At 38.8% G+C, this 20,004-nt stretch overlaps 1 protein-coding gene across 20 annotated transcripts in view; it reads left to right on the top strand.

Moving 5' to 3' along the window:
• LOC112126064 (neurexin-1) overlaps positions 1–20,004 on the top strand; it is a 1,188,344-nt gene that overhangs the window by 70,214 nt on the left and 1,098,126 nt on the right. For 13 of the 20 annotated variants that reach the window (XM_024224457.2, XM_026652579.1, XM_024224459.2 and 10 more), the window contains exon 2: positions 16,606–16,623. The exons of 5 other annotated variants lie outside the window; for them this stretch is intronic. In XM_024224457.2, the coding sequence (XP_024080225.1) occupies positions 16,606–16,623 (18 nt within the window). Of the gene's footprint in view, positions 1–16,605; positions 16,624–19,600; positions 19,609–20,004 lie in introns of all 20 variants that reach the window. 2 more of the 20 variants (XM_029911748.1, XM_024224461.2) reach the window with 2 other exon arrangements.

Genomic DNA, 20,004 nt, shown 5'->3' on the forward strand with positions numbered 1-20,004 from the left:
TTACATTTACTTTTCCTCCCCTACATTCTCCATCACTGGAAATTTTTAAATGAAGATTGGGTGTTATCTAAAAGATATGCTCTAGTTCAAAAAGAATTAATTCAGGGAAGTCCCGTGGCCTGTTTTATGCAGGAGGTCAAACTACATGATCACAGTAGTCCTTTCTGTCCTTAGAGTCTATGAATCTATGAGAATCTGTACTGAGCTGGGTGTACAATAAATATTTCCCCTAAAATCATCACATATGCTATTGTGCCTATAACAGAAATTGGCTAATATCAGACTGCAATGGACACTTCAAATATGGGCATAGGGATTTCCATATTTTATTATTGTAATAATAAGTATATTTGCACAAGCTTTTGGGCCATATTCTTCACTTGATCCACATATGCATTTTCCACTGAAGTCAGTGGGAGATCCCTGTAAAGACTGAGGCCAATATAGCCACTAATTTGTTACATATACTTTGTACCATATTTTCCATGGAGGAGCATCCTGCCTGAGTATGTTTTGCCCAGGAATTCTTGGGCTAGGTGATTTAGGGAATTTACAGTATTGAATACAGTATCGACACAAGTAACCCTGACCTAATCCACAACATGTAATTTGGTGGTGTAATAAGGGTGAAACAGTATCTACACGTTATAGATGGGCACCATGCTCACTTTGGCTACGAAGTAAACCAAAATCCTGACTGCACTGTGATATTCCATTGTGCTAAAAACTATTGATTAGCAGACTCCTTCATCATAATCTATGTATCTCTGTCAGAATAAGGGGACTCTTAAACCCCTAATATGCCAGTGATTTGCATGCAGTTAGATTTCAGAGTGAGTTGATTGTCCCAAATAATGGCACAACATGGCCTACAGTAAATAACCCATGAAATTCAAATTAGAATCCAGGTCTGATCCCAAGTCCACAGAAGTGAGTGGAAAAATTTTACCATTCACCTAAATGGGCCTTGGATTCCACCCATAAAGAATTCCATAAATATGTTGTATCTGCCATTCCCATTGGCTTTTTCGGTTCTGTTTTATTCATTAAAACTTTAGTCATTCTGATTCATTTAATTAAGTACTGTGGGGTTAATGAGATTACTAATTGAAGTATTTATTAATGGAAGAGAGAAAGAAACATGCTTCCTTTTTAATAATTATGTCTTGTGTTCTTTATATAATTTGATTGCAACATTTCCTAGGTTATATCTTTGTCATGTCTTTTAAATACATGTGGAAGTTTCATTGACAGGTGATATGTAAGGCAGAACAACAAAGTGGTTAAAACATAAAAAATGGTTTTGCAAATAATATCAGTGGAGATAGTGTGTTTTAGAACTTTGGTCCATAATGGATTCTGGATGAAAAATGATAAAATGGCCAGTATTAAAATGTTAAAAGGTACATGCATTAAGGATAAAAGAAAAACACTTGAGACAATCTTCTAAAGTGTGCTTGGAGACAAATGGCTTTTATTTTGCAGTGAAGTCAAATGTGGTGTCTGCTCCACATGCATTACAAGCATGTTCTGGGAAATGTGTTTTGAAATATTAATATATTTTTCTTTTAAAATGAATGATTTACCAGCATTACATTGTTTTCATTTTGAACTTGTTTTGAAAAAAGTATATGTTTCAAAAAGTGCAAAGGCATTGTGAGCCATAAAATCAGAGTGAATTAATAAATTGAACACTATTTAGGTCACACTCTTTGTAAACTAGATGGTCTGACTTATAAGGCTGTTAGTGGCTCTACACAATTCTTATTGGAAAATACTGTAATTACAATTCAGCAGTTTATTGAACTATTATTAAAAATAAAAAACACACAACACTTTTAATATCCTATTAATCAATACCACTTACTTAGAATTTTTCTTAAGCAGCTTCATATGCATCAGCCTTTGCTTTGTGAAACTGCAGATAGAGATTTGTTGGAACATTCAGTATTGTACTTTTGTACCACAATGGAATAATAGAATATTTTGGTCCATTTCTGTGTTAGTTCAGTAAAAAGTTTCCACTGTATTGTCTGAAACTGTATCTATAAACTACTGGATCATATTACATCATTCACTTATACAATATATTGGTTGTATTTCATTGCATTGGTATCCGAATGTGTATTGTATAATGTAACATTATTCCTACATTTTTCTGATTGTTTATTTGATATATTTACCACGAGAGAGCCTCAAATTTAAACAGTTTGAACAATATATATGTGAATTGTATGTGTGTATATATACACACACATATACATGCACAGATAAGCAAATAATTCATAAAAATACATTTATCTGAAACATTTCACCCCTTTTCTCATTTGTCAATTTCTCTGTAGCATATCATTATTTTCTCAGATTTATTTGGTGAAAAATCTCTGTAAATAATTCTTGGTCTTGTACGTTGTTTTTGAGCTATCCTCGTTAGTTTCGATTGACTGCAAAAGCCACGTAATATGTGTTCTGTTTTCTGCTTTCAGGAACATAGTTCTTGTAATAACATTTATGATGTAGATAGGCTTTTGGGGTAAAATCATGGTACCAATGGGAGTTTTGCCACTGATTGCAATGGGCCAAGATTCCTCCCTCAGAGCCTTAAAATTCCTCCTGTCCTGTTGGGAACATAAGAAATGTCTTTTTAAACAAACAGTGTTATTCAGTGGCATTCACCCTGCCTGAAAGGGGAAGGATAGTTTCCCTGCACATTGGAAAAGTGGCTTGGTTTGGATGCCATCCACATATTGTGCTTAGGACAAATATTTCAGAGAGAAACTATTTTAGAAACAATTCAGAGTTTTAAATACTTATTGATTGATAATATTTTAATACCCCTCTATCTGTTATGCCAGGTGATCAGGAAGAGAATAATTAGTATTAATACTTTCTTATACCTTCAAAAATATATCTGTATTAGTGAGATATGACATCCTCAGCTATTCTGCTTACTTAACTAAACCTAGATGCTCTTTTTATGTTTTTTACAAGACTCTGCATTTTGACTCAGTCCTACTGAAGTTCATTATAAATTTTTCCTTTTAGATGTCATGTAAATATATACTACAACATCTTTTGCTTTTTAGGGAGGAATTATTATAATTGCTTTTGATTCCATTTTAGCACAATTGTTCCTTGCAGTGAAATCCTAAACCACTTCTACTTAATATAGCCAAAATCTGATAATCTGTAAATTCAGACCAGTTTGCCAGCTCCAAGTGGTTCTATGGCTTCTGGAAATCACATGGGATCAGAGACGCTTCATTGCTGGCACTCTGGCAGTATGCTAGCATGTTGAGCTACTGCGCCAGATGTACTGCCTTAAGGTAACATTCCAAAAGACAAGTTTTATCATGGTCTAATGTTAAGGTAATATAGCTTCTGCAGTAGAACATTGATAGAGTAGTGGCTTAGGTCCAAAACATATGCTTCAGAAGTCAAATCCTTGGGAAGGGAACAGAGGATCCTGGAGGAGATGTGGTAGAGGGGCTTTCAAAATCTGAGGACAGCTGTGATCCTGTGATCTCTCAAGAAAGAAAGCACTGGCCCTTATAGCTGGGCTATCTCTTCACAGACATCCCCTCACCTCCAGGAAATACAGCTCCCTTAAATTTGTGCTTCCATTAGCTCTTCTACTTGTACAGTACCTGAGATTGGAGCAGTCATGGACCAAGAGCTAGATGCTAGAAATAACTTCCACGTGGTTGTCCAGGAGGTTTCAAAGGGGTTTCAACATACAGTGTTGTCCTGTGAAAAGGTGCCTTTCCCAAACACCCTCAGACAAAGTGCTTGATTCACAAGGGGACTTAGGCATTGCAATGCTGAGGAAGTGCAGGAGTCTGCCCACTTGCTATATAATACTAGATTGGGGAGAAGGTTTTAACAAGAGACTCACTCAAAACATTTACCATCCCTGGGGACAATACATGTGACATCTCTCTCCTTCCCCAAATCCTTCAGTTCCATCTCCTCTCCAAATGCATCAGTCGTATCACTCACTCATGCCAGTTCATCAATCTTTCCACCCTAACCTCCTAGCTGAACATGGTTCTCCCTTTGCAGCACCTCGTGGGGTTTCTGCTAAGCATCAGCTATTCCTAAACTGTTCATGTTGGTGACAGATTGGTCACTTTATGGCCTCTGCTGGCACCACTGCTGATAGGTGGGTTCTCCTGTGGCCTCTAGTCATGGGATGGTTAATTGGGTGTAAAATGGGTCCTCCAAATGGTGGGCTGGCTTGCTTTACAGTCACTTTGTAAAGCTGTAAAAGACTGCACAAAGCATAAAGCAGTGGAGAATCAGGTGTATTGGGCCAGAATCTGCTGTCATTACACCAGTGTGGTCAAGAATAGTTCCTCTGAAGTAATTACTCTGGTTTGATTCATTCACTTTTATTTCATGAATTACTTAAAAAATAAACGCTCTTGAAATGGAAATATCCACATCACCATATATCATTGCTACAGAACTCAGTTTACTCCAGCCTGCCATAGAGCTCTCTTATCCATGCCACAACAATTAGCTTTGTTCATAAGACTATACTAATGAAAGCTGAGAAAATCTTATTTGTGCCAAGCAACCAAAAGAGCTAAGTAACAGCTGGAGGAAACCCAATGCAATAATAATGCTACAGAGAGAAGGGAAATATATGTGACTGAATATACTACCCTTCTGGTTCTTAGACAGCTGTGTACAGTTGTCCAAACAGGGCCAGACCCCATAACCCAGTTTTATATTTATGGTAGGAAACAAGACCTGTAGGGATTAAGGGGGAGCTGTTCAAAGGCACAGGTATCAGGTGCCCAATTCCCAGTGACTTTCAATGGGAGTTGAGTGCTTAACTTCCATTTGTTCCTTTGAACAAAGAGAACCGATGCAGCTGGAGTTTATCTAAGCTACAGGGCCCAGCTGCCCGATGTAAAAGAGAGGAATTTGTAAAGAGTGATTGGTTGGTGATGGAAGAATAAAGGGGTCCTTAAAAACAAAGTTCTCAAAAAAATTTAAATCCTGGAAATGGAAGAAAGAACTTAGTTAGAAAGAACCGTCCTCAGTTGTGGGTGAGAAGAACCCAGATGTGCCTTCAATGAGAAATTGACAAACTTGAGATTTTCTTATGGACTGCAACTCTGGAGCCCTGTGTCCCCACACACACACCTGGAGTGGCATCCTGACCCCACTGAAGTCAATGGCAAAATTCCCATTGACCTAAATGAGACCATGATTTCACTCCCTGGTTTCTCTTGCTAAAAAAAACAAATGAAACTCTTAAAAATATAGAAGCTGACATCTAATTTCATTTTATTTTTGATGGTTATCCATCAGGAAAATGATTTCTCCCTTTTAAATGAATTCTGATGACAGCAGGTCTTAAGGATTCACGAGTCTCTTCTTTGAACTCATGCTGGCAGCATCCATCCTTATTGCTCCTCTAACCTCTTCCATGGTTGTGGCTGCTGCAGTCATGGCACCTGTGGTGCTAATAGCTATAAGCATGCCAAAAGCCATTAGATTTTGCAAGCAGTCCTGAGGTTCCAGAGAACCTCCCCAGGCCCTGAACTTCAGGCCAAAAGCCTGATGTTCTGTAGGTTTGGGAGAAGGCAAGTCCACTTAACTACTGCTGTGATTGTGATAAAGCCTCAACCTATCTTGCTGTACTGCATTTAAAAATAAATTCCAATACAATACCTTAGTCTATTACAATTGAACTAATAACCTCAACTAAAACAAACTTGGAAAACTTCACTTTTAATACACTTGTAGGTGATAGAATAATGTTACAACTATGTGGGAACTGAACAGTTTAGCATAAAAATATATTGCCTTAAAAGGAGTATTGACTTCATTATATTTTGTTTGATTTTGATTCTGCTTATCTCCTCCGCAGGCAGCTGGGAAGGAAATTAGAAATGTTACAGTACATAGAAATAAGATTACCACAATTGGAGGTGGAGCGTTTTCCTCATTGGGAATTAGAGTAACAGTTTATTTAAATAAATCTCTTTTTCAGCCATTATATTTAACCTCTTAAAGAGGAAATATGTCTTTCTCAGTGTGTGCTTTACTCGAGTAAAGGATTCAGAAATGGGCTTTGAGAGAGAACAATATATTTGAACAATATTGGTGTTTGAGAGGGAGGGCAAAATAGTCACTAAAGCTTAAGCTCTGGTTTTGCTGTCAGTTACACCAGTGTGACCAGAAGGGACCATTGTGACCATCTAGTCTGACGTCCTGCATGGCACAGGCCATAGAACTTCTCTCAGTGATTTCTGTGTGTAACCTGATATCTTGTAGTTGAACTACAGCCTATCCTTTAGAACAGTGGTCTACAAACTTTTTTGATCCCGCACCCCATCGAACTGTCGAAGCAAAAAAAAAAAAAAAACCCCCCGGGCCCCCGGCCCCAACCCCCAAGGGGGGGAAAAAAAAAAAAAAAAGCCGCCCGGACACTGCCAAAGGGAAAAAAAAAAAGGGGGCGCTGCTCTGGCGGCGCTCCTCCTGCCGTGCACCCCAAAGGATCGTCTTGCGCACCCCACTTTCGAGATCACTGCTTTAGAAAGAGATTCAGTCTTGATTTAAAGACTCCAAGTGGTGAGAAACTTATTAGAAGCTGTTCCAAAATAGTTAATTCCTCTCTCTTAAAAATGTGCAACGTATTTCCAGTTTGAACCTTGCTGACTTCATCTTCCAGCCATTGGATCTTGTTATGACTTTATATGCTAGGTTAAAAAGCCCTCCAGTATCAAATATCTTCTCCATGCATAGGTAGGTATAGATGCGATTAAGGCACCTCTTAATCTTCTCTATGATATGTTCCATAGAACGAACTCTTTAAGTCTCTTGTTCTAAGTCATGTTTTTCAGACCATGAATTACTCTTGTAACAATTTTTGAACCTCTCTTTTATTTTTTCACATCCTTTTTCAACTGTGAGCACCAGAATTGTACACAGTATCCCAGTAATTGTCTCACTAACACCATATATAGAGGATACACCACCTCTGTACTTGTATTCACTATTTCTTTGCTTATGCATCAGAGGATTGCATTAGTTCTTTCCTGCATTGCACTGGGAGGCCATGTTCAGTTGTTTAATAACAAAGAAATCTCAGTCCTTTTCAAAGACAGTGCTTTCCAGGATACAGTCCCCCCATCCTGTGAGTATAACCTAGTCTGGAGTAACTCTACTGAAGTCAATGGAGGTACTCCAAATTTATAGAGGTGTAACTGATTGGGCCTAATTGATTTATCCTTGTGTAAAGTTGTTGTAAGTGAGATCGCAGGGTCCAACTGTGTCTTGGAGAGCCTTGTCTGAAAGAGAGCCTTGTCTGTATCCCATCTTGCATGGGAAGCCAAGACAGCTGCTTCCTTGGTAGTTTCCTCCTCTTCCTCTAGGCGTCTCATAGGGTGTTCCATGTGATGAGGGATCTATATGGCTGGGTACAGGAAGTAGAAGAGCTAGGAAAGCAGGAGATAGAGCGGAGGGTGGGGGAGAAGTACATAATCCCACCACTAGCCCTATGGAGTTCCTAGAGAAAGTTAATATAGCCCTAGCCATATTTTCTTTCCACCCTTTGCACTGGGAAGTCCCCTTGATGGTGCTAGCAATGGCAGTCCTGTTAGATCCAAAGCCCACTGAAGTCAAAGCCCACTGGATCAGGCCCTTCCAGCCTCCCACTGTGCCTGTGGGAAATCTGCAGAATTTGTGGATGGGCCCCTGAATCCCGTTCTATAGGGGCCAAACACTACCTACCTGAGGAAACAATTGAGGAAATGTTTGCCTCCCTTGCATGGTGTCAAGTATCAGGGGGTAGCCGTGTTAGTCTGTATCTACAAAAACACAAATTACACTACAGTGCAAATAAGTGATAGTCACATAAACACCACCCTATACCAGAAACCTACTGACCGCTATACGTACCTACATGCCTCCAGCTTCCGTCCAAGACACATCACACGATCCATTGTCTACAGCCAAGCCCTAAGGTACAACCGAATTTGCTCCAACCCCTCAGACAGAGACAAACACCTACAAGATCTTTATCAAGCATTCGTAAAACTACAATACCCACCTGGGGAAGCGAGGAAACAGATTGACAGAGCAAGACGGGTACCCAGAAATCACCTACTACAGGACAGGCCCAACAAGGACAATAATAGAACACCACTGGCCATCACATATAGCCCCCAGCTAAAACCTCTCCAGCTCATTATCCACGATCTACAACCTATCCTGGAAAATGATCCCTCACTCTCACAGACCTTGGGAGGCAGGCCAGTCCTCGCTTACAGACAGCCCCCCAACCTGAAGCAAATACTCACCAGCAACTACACACCACACCACAGAAACACCAACCCAGGAACCAATCCCTGTAGCAAACCTCATTGCCTACTCTGTCCCCATATCTACTCTGGCGACACCATCAGAGGACCCAACCACATCAGCCACACCATCAAGGGCTCATTCACCTGCACATCCACTAATGTTATATATGCCATCATGTGGCAGCAGTCCCCCTCTGCCATGTACATTGGCCAAACCGGACAGTCCCTCCGCAAAAGAATAAATGGACACAAATCGGACATCAGGAATGGTAACATACATAAGCCAGTAAGTGAACACTTCAATCTCCCTGGTCGTTCTATTACAGATTTAAAAGTCATTGAACAAAAAAACTTCAGAAACAGACTTCAAAGAGAAACAGCAGAACTAAAATTCATTTGCAAATTTAACACCATTAATCTGGGCTTGAATAGGGACTGGGAGTGGCTGGCTCATTACAGAAGCAGCTTTTCCTCTCCTGGAATTGACACCTCCTCATCTATTATTGGGAGTGGACTACATCCACCCTGATTGAATTGGCCCTGTCAACACTGGTTCTCCACTTGCGAAGTAACTCCTTGCTCTCCATGTGTCAGTATATAATGCTTGCATCTGTAACTTACACTCTATACATCTGAAGAAGTGAGGTTTTTACCCATGAAAGCTTATGCCCAAATAAATCTGTTAGTCTTTAAGGTGCCACCAGACTCCTTGTTGTTTTTGCCTCCCTGTCACCTCCCCCTGTGAGAGGAGGCAGCTGGGCACAGAATCAGGCCCTATATATGGATGGCTGTATTATTTATCATTATCATATATTTTGTATTGCAACTTTAAACTTAAAATTCATTTCAAAATCCAAAACTTTCAAATGGAAATTATTCAGATAAACAGCACGTGAAGAGACCTGTACTAATGGCAAGTTTCCATCAGTTTATTGCTTTAGATTAATTTGGTATTAAGATTTTTTAAATATCTTTCCAATTATTTTCTTACAAGTCACTGTTAGAATAGTTTTAGTATCAAATTTAGAAAGCCGGATTCTCAACTGCTGTAAATGGGTATCAATGGAGCTGTGCCACTGGTTCTGAAACTGTTGGTCAGGACCCCAAAGTGGGTCACGACCCCTTTTTAATGGGGTCGCCAGGGCCTTGCTGAAACTGAAGCCCGAGCTTCACCCCCACCTGGGGCAATGGGGCTCGGGCTGTGGTCCCCTCTTCCCCCAGGGTCATGTAGTTACTTTGTTGTCAGAAGCGGGTAGTGGTGCAATGAAGTTTGAGAACCCCTGAGCTATTCTAATTCATACCAGTTTAGGGGCTGGTCCACAGTTTTTAATACAGTTCCATAGAAAGAAATGGTCCTATAGTACAGTTATATCTGCATATAGATATAGAGGAAACATGAATACATCATCCTTTGATAAAATCTTCTAGTTAGAAATAACACTTCCTATATATCACATTTTCTATTTCCCTCTCTTATTTTTATTGCAAGGTGCACAACAAAGTAAGGTTTATCTTATAAGAGCCCCTCCTCTGTTCCTGCTGCTGAATCTCTTACATAACATTATAAATCTTTTCTGTGGTTTCGAATCCCTCTTCACTACTGCCCATTGTGATGTCAGAATCAGCATTACAATTCTGAGGGGGGAACAAATTACCCAAGGAGCTGCACAACGGGCAAATCCTGTGCACTGTGCATGGGCTGAAGTGTTAATATCTTAGAAGAAAAAAATGAAATATCTGACATAGCCATAATACCAATAAATGAATTGATTTCTAAGGAAGATAAGTGCTTTCTCAATGTTTCCATGAAGCATCAACAGATCTTTAAATTATTTTTAAATCATAAAGAAATCATTTAATAAATAATTCCCATTTGTTATCAGTGAAACAGAGAATAAAGGGGTAAAATAATTAGAGATGGCCTGGCTCTGGTTGTAAATTATATACACAATTGTTGCCGGCCCAGATGGGCCTGAGGAGGCAGCAACAGCGGGGTTCGTTGCCCGGTGTGCTTTACGCCAATAATCACACCAGGTGTGGAGAAGCAAAACCAGCTTTATTCAAGAGCTCTGAATAAGCACTAGGAGACCAACACGTCTCAAATCAAGCGCAGCACATATCAGCACATGTTCCATTTTATATTCCAAGCAGTTTCTGTGTAAGCCTTTGTCTGTTACTCCCTCTTACCCCTCCCACCCCTCCCTCCTCTAGCAGTTACAGTTAGAAAAATTCCCATTCGTCTGCTTATCTTTGACCTTGTTAGTGTGAATGAAACAGCAGCTGTCTGCTAGAAAAGCTGACCCTTACATTTCTGCTTCAGCATGTAAGCCGTTAGCACAGAAGTAGGTGAACGTTTACAAGATGGAGTCACTGTGGCTCACTTAGACCCAGAGCAAAGGAGTTTCATTGGCTCTTCTGGCCTTCCACTCTCCTGAGTTACCTGGTAGCCATGCCTAGTGACACCAACACAATGGGCCAGATTCTGCTCATAGCTAAACTGTTGTAACCTGATATAACCCCATAGAAGATAGTAGCCCAGATAATCAGATGGTGCAAATTGGCATAGCTTCATTGACTTCAGCTGAGCTATGCCAACGTACATCAACTGAGGATCTGGCTAAGTGTGTGAAGTCAATGGACTGTTTCTGGGTTTATACCAACATAGTTGAGAGCAGAATGTGGCCCAAGATCTTAAATTAAAAGTAAGATTGTTCACAGCAGGATTTCTGGGGCTTTTGTGCCATGAAATAACAATGTGAGGCATGTACAGGCCCAGATAGTGCCCACCCCAAATAGGTGCACAAAGAAAAAAGAGGGCACAAGGAATTTCTCTTGCCATTGGGCCCTACATGTGGAGACTAAGCCCAAAGAGAGTCCTTGAACTCAAGAGAGTGGCAGAGCAATGAAGGGTCAGTGATCTGGCTCAGACTGTGCTACCAGACAACAAGGCTAGTGGGCTTGTTCTCTGCAAGGCTTATCTGTTCTCTTTCTTTGTTGTTGAGACCACAGTCTTTTCAGCTCCTCCTGCCTCTGCAGCCATCCTGTGGTGGTAGAGAAAATTGGATTCAATTGCTGCAGTTAAGCCTAGGAGGCAATGCTGTACAACCAGGCGATAGGGAATGTACAAAGTCACCCCCCGGCCCAGTAACCAGTGGGACAGACTCCTCAGGGTTCAAGTTTCCATTGCAGCCTAGAAGAGCTGCTCTTTGAGGCACAGAGTCCCCTCAAGATGAGTGTGAATTTGGGTGAATGTGACAGACTGGGGAAGGGAGATGAATCACTGTGGCTGAGGGGGACATAAAATTTGACTGTAATGGGCCTGATTCCCCTCCTTCCCACCAGTTTTACACTGGTGTAGCTTCATTGACTTCAGTACCATTACTTCTGGTTTACACCAGTGTAAATGTGAGGAAAATCAGGCCTGAAAATATATATAGATATGGCACCAATTATGTATATGGTTCTGTGCAATAGACATTATAATTGTGCCATGGAAGTAAGAAAGTCCAGACAGAAGATACTGCAATTTAAATGACAAATTGAAGCAATGATGTGAGAGGAGAAATTGCCAAACATCAGGTGGAATTTATACCCATTGTCTTTAAAGATATTGATGAAACAACCTTGATAAGGATGACAGTTGGCCCTGGCTCATATAGCATGATTTTGTTTTCCAGGGGAATATATCTCATTGTACAAATGGAAAGTCCTTGAGGAGAATAGCTTTGGATCCACCTTGCTGGAGTTTTTACTGGGTCTTTCCCTTTCTCCTTCATTCCCCCTCCTCAATCTACAAAGAATGTAATATATTTCTAGTCTGCTATAAAGATAGTGTCTAGTCTGTGTGGACCTTCTTGCCCACCCTGCTAGTCTTCACATCCCCTTGCCCAGCTCTCAAGGCTAGCTTGTACAAAATGGATGGAGATGAGGTGAGACCATGGCCCAGAGCTTGCTAGGTATGGAGTGGAGTGTATACTGCACCACCAAAGTATGTCCTGGAGACTGCAGTTTCCAGGAGAGGCCATTATGCTTATCTGAAGCCCAGTGCCACCTGAAGCTCTGTTTGTGGTGCTGCATGTCTGCATTACCAGTATTAAAGAAGTGTGGCTTACTGCCATGATTTAAGCCACTTTGTATTCATGTAAATGTAAAAGCTTAAGTGAAGTAAATAATCTTAATGGCTCAAATTCAGACCTGAGGTAAGTGGGTATATCTCCAATTACTTTAGTGGTGTTGGACTTCCTTTCATTGTGTCTAAAGGACTATATCAACATGACACAACTCTAATTCCAGTGGAGATTTGAATGATTATATATATTTATATTAATTGTAGAAATTAGCATTCCTTCTATCTGTAATATTGCCAAGAATAATATTTAACACTTATGCTTTATAGACATGAACTAATTAATCCTCGCAGCAGCTCTGTAAATAAGGCAATTTTTATTTCCATTTTAATGATGGGGAAATGTGGGCAGAGAGGTTAAGGTCCTTTTATGCAAGATGCTGAGCACCTTTAGTATGGTACTAAATGCTCTCAAATCTCATTGACTTCACTGGAAGTTTAGGGTGCTCAGCACTTCATGGGATGCACTTAACATCTTGTATGATTGGACTTGTGTTGTGTTTGGCCTAAGGAACAAAATTAGAATTTAGGATTTTCTGACTCCCCAGATTGTGCTTACAACACTAGGCAATGCCTCACTCTAAAACACACACACACACACACACACACACATCAAACTAGGATGGGAATCAGGAAAATTAGACAAAGATTTAGTGTTACATACATGTCACAAAATAGCAGTGTAATGGTCTCCATACCAGTATTTGTTACAATATAACAATATTAGCATCAATAAAAATGCTAATCTAACATAGAAAACCCTTGAAAAAATCTTACCAGTTTAAGGACTCCCCCTACCCACATACGCACACATTTTGTTGTCATCAAACTGTTGATATGAAAAATCTTTCACTTAAACTCCCAAATTGATGTGTTGAAATTACCCTGACAGATACATTTATTGGTGGTGTGAGAAAGCAAGCAAGGAAACAAGCAAGCAAGCAAGCAAGAAAGGAAGTTCTTAAATAGCTTACTATTGCATATGTCTTTTGGTGATATATATTCCATACTGTTTTGTTCACTAGACAATATTCAACGCTTTTAATGCAATTTTTATTTAAAAAAATCAAAATAAGATATGCTAGTTTAATGGGCTACTATTTTGAATGGTTATTTACACAATTAAATGTTTAGGGCCAGATTCCTGGCTAGCATAAATCAGTGTAGCTTTATTGCCTTCAACAGATTAGTCCAGTGTATACCAGTTGACAAGCTGGACCTTAGTATAAAGCAAAGTCCTATATTCAGAGACATGGAGCCTGCTCCCAGGCATATCAGCTTCAGAATTCCATCTGACTTTAATAAATTCAGAGCTGGCCTGCAAGTTCATTTATTGTAACTACATATATCTTGAGCTAAATAGAGCAGGCCAGAAAGAATCTCAGACTATCAAGTCATCACAATATTAGGGTGACCAGACAGCAAGTGTGAAAAATCGGGACAGGGGTTGGGGATAATAGGAGCCTATATAAGTGAAAGAGCCAAAAATCGGGACTGTCCCTATAAAATCGGGACATCTGGTCACCCTATCACAATATTGGTATCTTGTATACATTTGTATTACAAAGAAGGAGACTAAAGGTATAATACTATTTTAGTAACTCATTTATTTTTTGTTTAATTTGCTTTTTTATTGTACTTAATAGGAAGGAAACAATATTTGCACTAAAAGGAATTAGACTATTACATAGAATTCCTTATAAAATAAGTCATGTTAACAAACAAAAGATCATTACAATTTACAATAGAGGATAGGGAAAAATCGTTATTTTATGGAATGGGAAGTTTTTCGTTTTCTCAGTGGTCCTCATATAATTTGTGGATCTTGCTTTTTTTTTATATACGGTATATTTACAAGTAGCATCCTCCTATTCATGCTCATTTCTTTCATTCTTTTATTTTCCTAAATGCATGTAATGGATATTATGCATCAATTGCACTTTTATGGCAAACTGAAGTTACAGGCACAGAGTTTTTACAAGTCTGAGTTCATGTATGTATGGAGAAGATGATTTACAGTAATTTAAAATGAACAGTTTGTCAAGTATGTTCTCTGCTTATATGGGCATAGAAATTTCATTAAAAATAATGAGCTTTACTGTGAATTCAGACAGGACTAAAGCCCTAAATATTGGATGTTCATAATGGTTATTCTTAAATAGTGGCAACCCATACAATGTAGTTTTAAGTATATGCATCTCATGTGCTGGAATAAAGCAGTTTATAAAATAACACTACATAATGTATTTGTATATTTTATAATTTGTATGAGATTTTTAATATTTTGTTAAATGCATATTAATTTATAGAAAACATGATTATGAAAGTTTAAGCATTCTGAGATAGATCATGAGCTGAATTATTAAAACACACTACTGGGCCTGATTTTGTTTAATTCAGTAGAATTGTTCCTGATTTGCACTAGATCAAAATCAGGCCCAGTTGTGTCTCTTAACATATACTTAAAAGTTAATTCCATCAAAAAGACTCTCACTGAAAACAACCATTTATAATGGAACTGGGTCAAATCCTGCATTCCCCACTCATTCCTTATTCTGCAGCAAGGGCTTGTGGAACTCAGGACAAGTCAAAGACAGGGAGAGCTCTAATAATCCCACTTTTCCTTTTTTTCCCCCTCTTCTCCCACCTTAGGCTCCCTCACTGTCTCTTTTGGCTGGTCTACACTTGGGGGCGGCGTGTCGATGTAAGATACGCAACTTCAGCTACGGGAATAGCGTAGCTGAAGTCGCCATATCTTATTTCAACTTATCTCCCATCCTCATGGCGTGGGATCGACGGCCGCGGCTCCCGCGTCAACTCTGCTACCTCCACTCGCCCTGGTGGAGTTCCGGAGTCGACAGGAGCGCATTCGGGGATCGATATATCACGTCTAGATGAGCCGTGATATATCGATCCCCGATAGATCGATTGCTACTGGCTAATCTGGTGGGTAGTGTGGACATACCCTTTGTTACTCCTCAGCTCTTACTTCCTTTCATCAACTTTGTTCCCCCTCCTTTCCCCTGTGCATCTTGTCTTCTCCTATCTCCTCTGGTACCTTCTTACCTTCTCCCATCCTCTTCCCAATCAGAATCAAATTGGGCAGCAGAGAAATACTCCCCTAAGCTTCCTCCTCAATGGAAGAGCTTGAGGGATGTGGAGGTAGATCTTCCCAGTCAGGGCAGCATGCTGCACCTGCTCATTAGTTCCAACTCTCCCCTCCGACTGACCAGCTGGCAGACAATCCAAGCCCCCACCTCCCCACACAGGTTTTGGGGAAGCTCTCTACTGAGTGCTGCCTGCTCCCCCAATCACTGTCAGGCCTGAGACAAAATGTCCAGTTGTTGCTAGCTGTAGCAGGCCTTAATTAGGCACAAATTCCATTAACTTCATCAGATTGCAGGATCTGGCCTATTAGGCATGATCTGTAAATACAGTATAAAAGTAATTTGATGTTTTAAAAATCACTGTATATTTGTGGGCATTGTGCCTTTTACTGATTCTGCCAGGCCAAAAATCAGGATTAATTTTAAGACTTGTCTTATGTCAATAAATAATGGGACCTGATCCTGCAGTCCTTGCTCATTCCACCAGCTTCACTGGCAATTTTGCCATATTTGATTACATGATTTGGCCCCTTGACTAGAAAGAGATTTGGCTGAGTAAAGATTTCAGGGTTAGGCGTGTTGGCTGTTCTAAATGTTTCACAGCATATTGTAAAACCAAAATTAGCTAGTTAAATCTGTTTAAAATATTCTGCTTTATAAGGCATTAAGAAAAATTCAAAATGGGAAAACATGGGAAAATATAGTTAGAATTCCCATCACAGCAGTTTTTAATTATTTACTAACTAAAGACCTATGAGAAGACTTTCTGATTAAGTAAGTAGAACTTGCTTCACAAAGAGCTGCAAAAGATTCTTTACAATTTCTTCACTGAGGAAATGGAATTATTTTGTTTTATATCATGTAAATTGTGTTGAATAGAAGAAACACTGCTTCCTTGGTGCTTATGTTTTCCCCTTTGGATGGTAGCAATGGAGCACTTGCATGTTGTGTTGATGCCTTGCATGATGAAGACATGCAATGGCAAGTTCCAGTCTGCATGCTGCTTAATGAATGTTTTCCTTTTCTCTCCTTCCCTATTATGTGCTTTCAGAAGACAACTATGTGGAAGGTGGGTGCTTTCTACCTTATTTTCCTAAGCTCTTATTTTTCCCTTGTGCTTAGTGTTTTTCCCTTCTGCTTAGTGTTATTATGGTACGTGTATCATTAAACACGGTAAGTTGCATTTTTTCCCTATGCAGATTTTCAGGTTGATTGGTTCAGTGTGATTTTTTTTTCCATATAGAACATAAAACAAATCCAAATTCCTGATTTATCATACTGTGTAAATCCAGAATAACTCCACTGAACAATGGAGTTACTCAGGATTTATACTTGTGTGACTGAGATCCAAAGTGTGAATTGTTCTCCAAATTCACCCATCAGGTTTACAGAAATCTTGAGTGTTCTGTATGAAAAATGATACAAGATAATGTTTGTCTGATCAATGTGGAACATAATTCCTCCTCATCATAAAGAATGTAATGCATGTTAAAGATATATTTTAATTACTTAGGAACATAAAAAGCTCTTTTCTTTTTTATATTACAAATATCAGTTATTGTATTATCCTTTTCAGTACAATGCTTTAGAAAAGCTTGATTTGTCAAAGTTTCCAACATAAACAGCTCTGCCTTTTCACACTGGGAAAATAAGAGGTGTGTGTTTTTAATAATAACATTGGTATTTAATAAAGTCCCCTTAAAGAAAGTAAGACACAGGGCAATGGAAACTAAGCACAATGGCCATCTAGCCAGAATATTGGTAAGTAAATCTGTTAGCTGGTAGAAATGTGTACATGTGTGTATCATAGTATTTAAAGGTACAGTATGTTAATACATTGTTTGATCCCTCAGTTTGTTGGCAGTCATTTTTGTCATCTGCATTATAAACCAATATTTTCAGGTGCTTTTTACAAACCGTACCTGTAAAAAAATTCTCTCTGGGCTTAATCTTTGCATACAAGGTTCATGTCCAAGGTTATTTATTTTAAAAATAGTTGGTCTATTTTTAAATTCAAGAACCAACATTACAGACATTTATTTTCTTTTAATACACTTTTCAAACTACTTTTAAAATCTGCAATTTCTTAAGGATGTATGCAAAGTGACTGGTCTTGCGTGGATCTGTGGCATAATGTCCCTGCAATGTATGTATGCAGTGAGCCATCATAGTGATCTGATCCATACAGAATCCAAGGTACTGTGGCCCTCTGTATCTGTCCATGTTCTACATCAAATATATGGCAAGGTGCTCAGAGATTCATCGAGTCTGGATGCTTTGGGCATTTTTGTGTAAACATGTGATGCCAGTGTAAGAAACGTAACAGTTCAAGAAAATATTGGATCAAAGCTTGAATCAAAGAAAGTATCTACTGAAATTCTGACAGCTTCTCTCTCTCTCTCTCTCTCTCTCTCTCTCTCTGAGCTCCGTAATAGGATCTTTCCTTTATTCTTAATTATAAATGAATGTTAAATAAAAATTCATTAAAGTAACATTGGTATTGGCACCCAGACTGAAAAAAACATGGGAGTACAAAAATAAGGACCCAATTCTATAGCTGATCCATGCATGAAACTCATTGAAGTCAATGGGAGTTCCAGATGTGGATCAGAATTATTATGCCTAGGTGATGAAGAAGTACAATTTATCTATTCAGATTAAAGTCAGAATAACAGACTTAATCCAGATTTTTCTTAGATTATTTGATCAAAGTTGCAATCATAAATTTACTCCAACATAGCCTTGGATGTGTTTACATAATTTTGGTTGAAGTATATGGGGGCTACACATGTAGACATAGATCTAAGTTTGTTCATTGTGCCTATTGTTGTGGTATCTGAGCACCTTACAAAATTATTAGGTGTATATACAGACATATATTTAGTTTTAATAAGTTGAGACAAATTTATCCATGCTATCAACTGAAGAAATTTTATTAATATTACTGAAGTTGTACCAAGGCTAAATATATTCACTGAAGATTTATTGTGCTCTAAATTCCCTGTGGTTTGTGCTCTGCATGTGACTTACTCACTAAATTATGAAAATGTCCTTTCTTTCATATCCACTTCCCCTGACCCATTCTGCATACTTTAAATGTGTTTTTCTAGTGCCCAGCTTAAAATGAAGAGAGAAGCAACCACTTAAAATGCATTCCTGGTGGGCATTTTATTCCTAATTCACAAAGAAAAGGCTTTTACAATTTTGCTTGTAAACTTGTGGTGCACAAGTAATTATTTTGAAGGTATGCCTATAGGTGATGACCTGTTTGATTACCATATTTTATTGGACTCCATTAAAATGTTCTCTCTTTTGTACTGACTACAGTTTCGAAAACCTAACAGTGATTGTTGTAATAATTAAATTTACCTGTATTGTATTAACCTCTCTGCAGATTGTACTAGCAATATAATAACAATACTTAGCTCTTCTATAGCCCTTTTCATTCATATATCTCAAAATGCTTTATATATTAAGGTAAGTATCATTATTCCCAGTTAGCAAGTAAGTATAAGTAATTTTACTGTTTGATACAATATTCACAAATACAGTAAAATGCAAATTTAACAAAATACAATCAGTTTTAGAGGAATAAAGAGGCCATAAATAGGACTGGATTTTTCCAATTTGTTAATGGCGGTTCTATTTGAGCAGGGAATGTTCCTTTTGACGTCACCTCCTTTTTTAATTTAAACAGCTCTGTAAGTGACTCTTAAAATTCAGGAAAGTTCTATGATGCTTTCAAGGGGCCTTTCTGTAATTTATATTTATTTAAATTACATGAGAATGTTTTATTTGGGACTAACAATGAGACAACCTCTTTTACATCATATTAGTAAAGATATTGAATCTGAGGACAGCGGTAAAGCTGTTTGTGTGGGATTTTTTTGTTTGTTTGACAAAATCTTGGCCTATTTAGATCAATTAAAGTTTTGCCATGGAATTAATATTTTGTCCTGATAGAAGGCCAAGCTTGTAAAAGAATCTCCCTGTTGCTTTCCCCCCAAGAGCAGGGGAAGGGGTCTTTTCACATGCTGCAGTTGAAGGGATCCAGGTAGATGTGGGTAGCTTCTGGAAAGTCCAACTTCACTCCAGAATAGCAACAGTATCCTGGTTCCTCTTCCCTCCCTGCTGAATGCAGTTGTTGCAGGATCAAGAGTCAGGGATTTCTTATTACTCTTGGCACTACAGTAGAAAAGACAAGGATGCAAACCTAGATCTGAGGTAGCGGGGAAATGGTAGTTATATAGTGCCACATTCCACGGGGATTCGAACAGTGAAACTTCACTGAGTGAAGTAAAGCTTCAACGTAGATCTATCTACACCAGAATTTTTTGGAAAGTCTCACACAGTTGCAGTATGACTGGAGCAGATAGGGCACAACATAGAGGTAGAAACATGTATGCCTTATTTACCTACTACCATTGCTAACATCAACTGTCACAGTAGT

Source organism: Terrapene carolina, unplaced genomic scaffold, assembly GCF_002925995.2.
Source record: "Terrapene carolina triunguis isolate 2854851 unplaced genomic scaffold, T_m_triunguis-2.0 Scaffold121, whole genome shotgun sequence".
Taxonomy (NCBI): domain Eukaryota; kingdom Metazoa; phylum Chordata; order Testudines; family Emydidae; genus Terrapene; species Terrapene triunguis.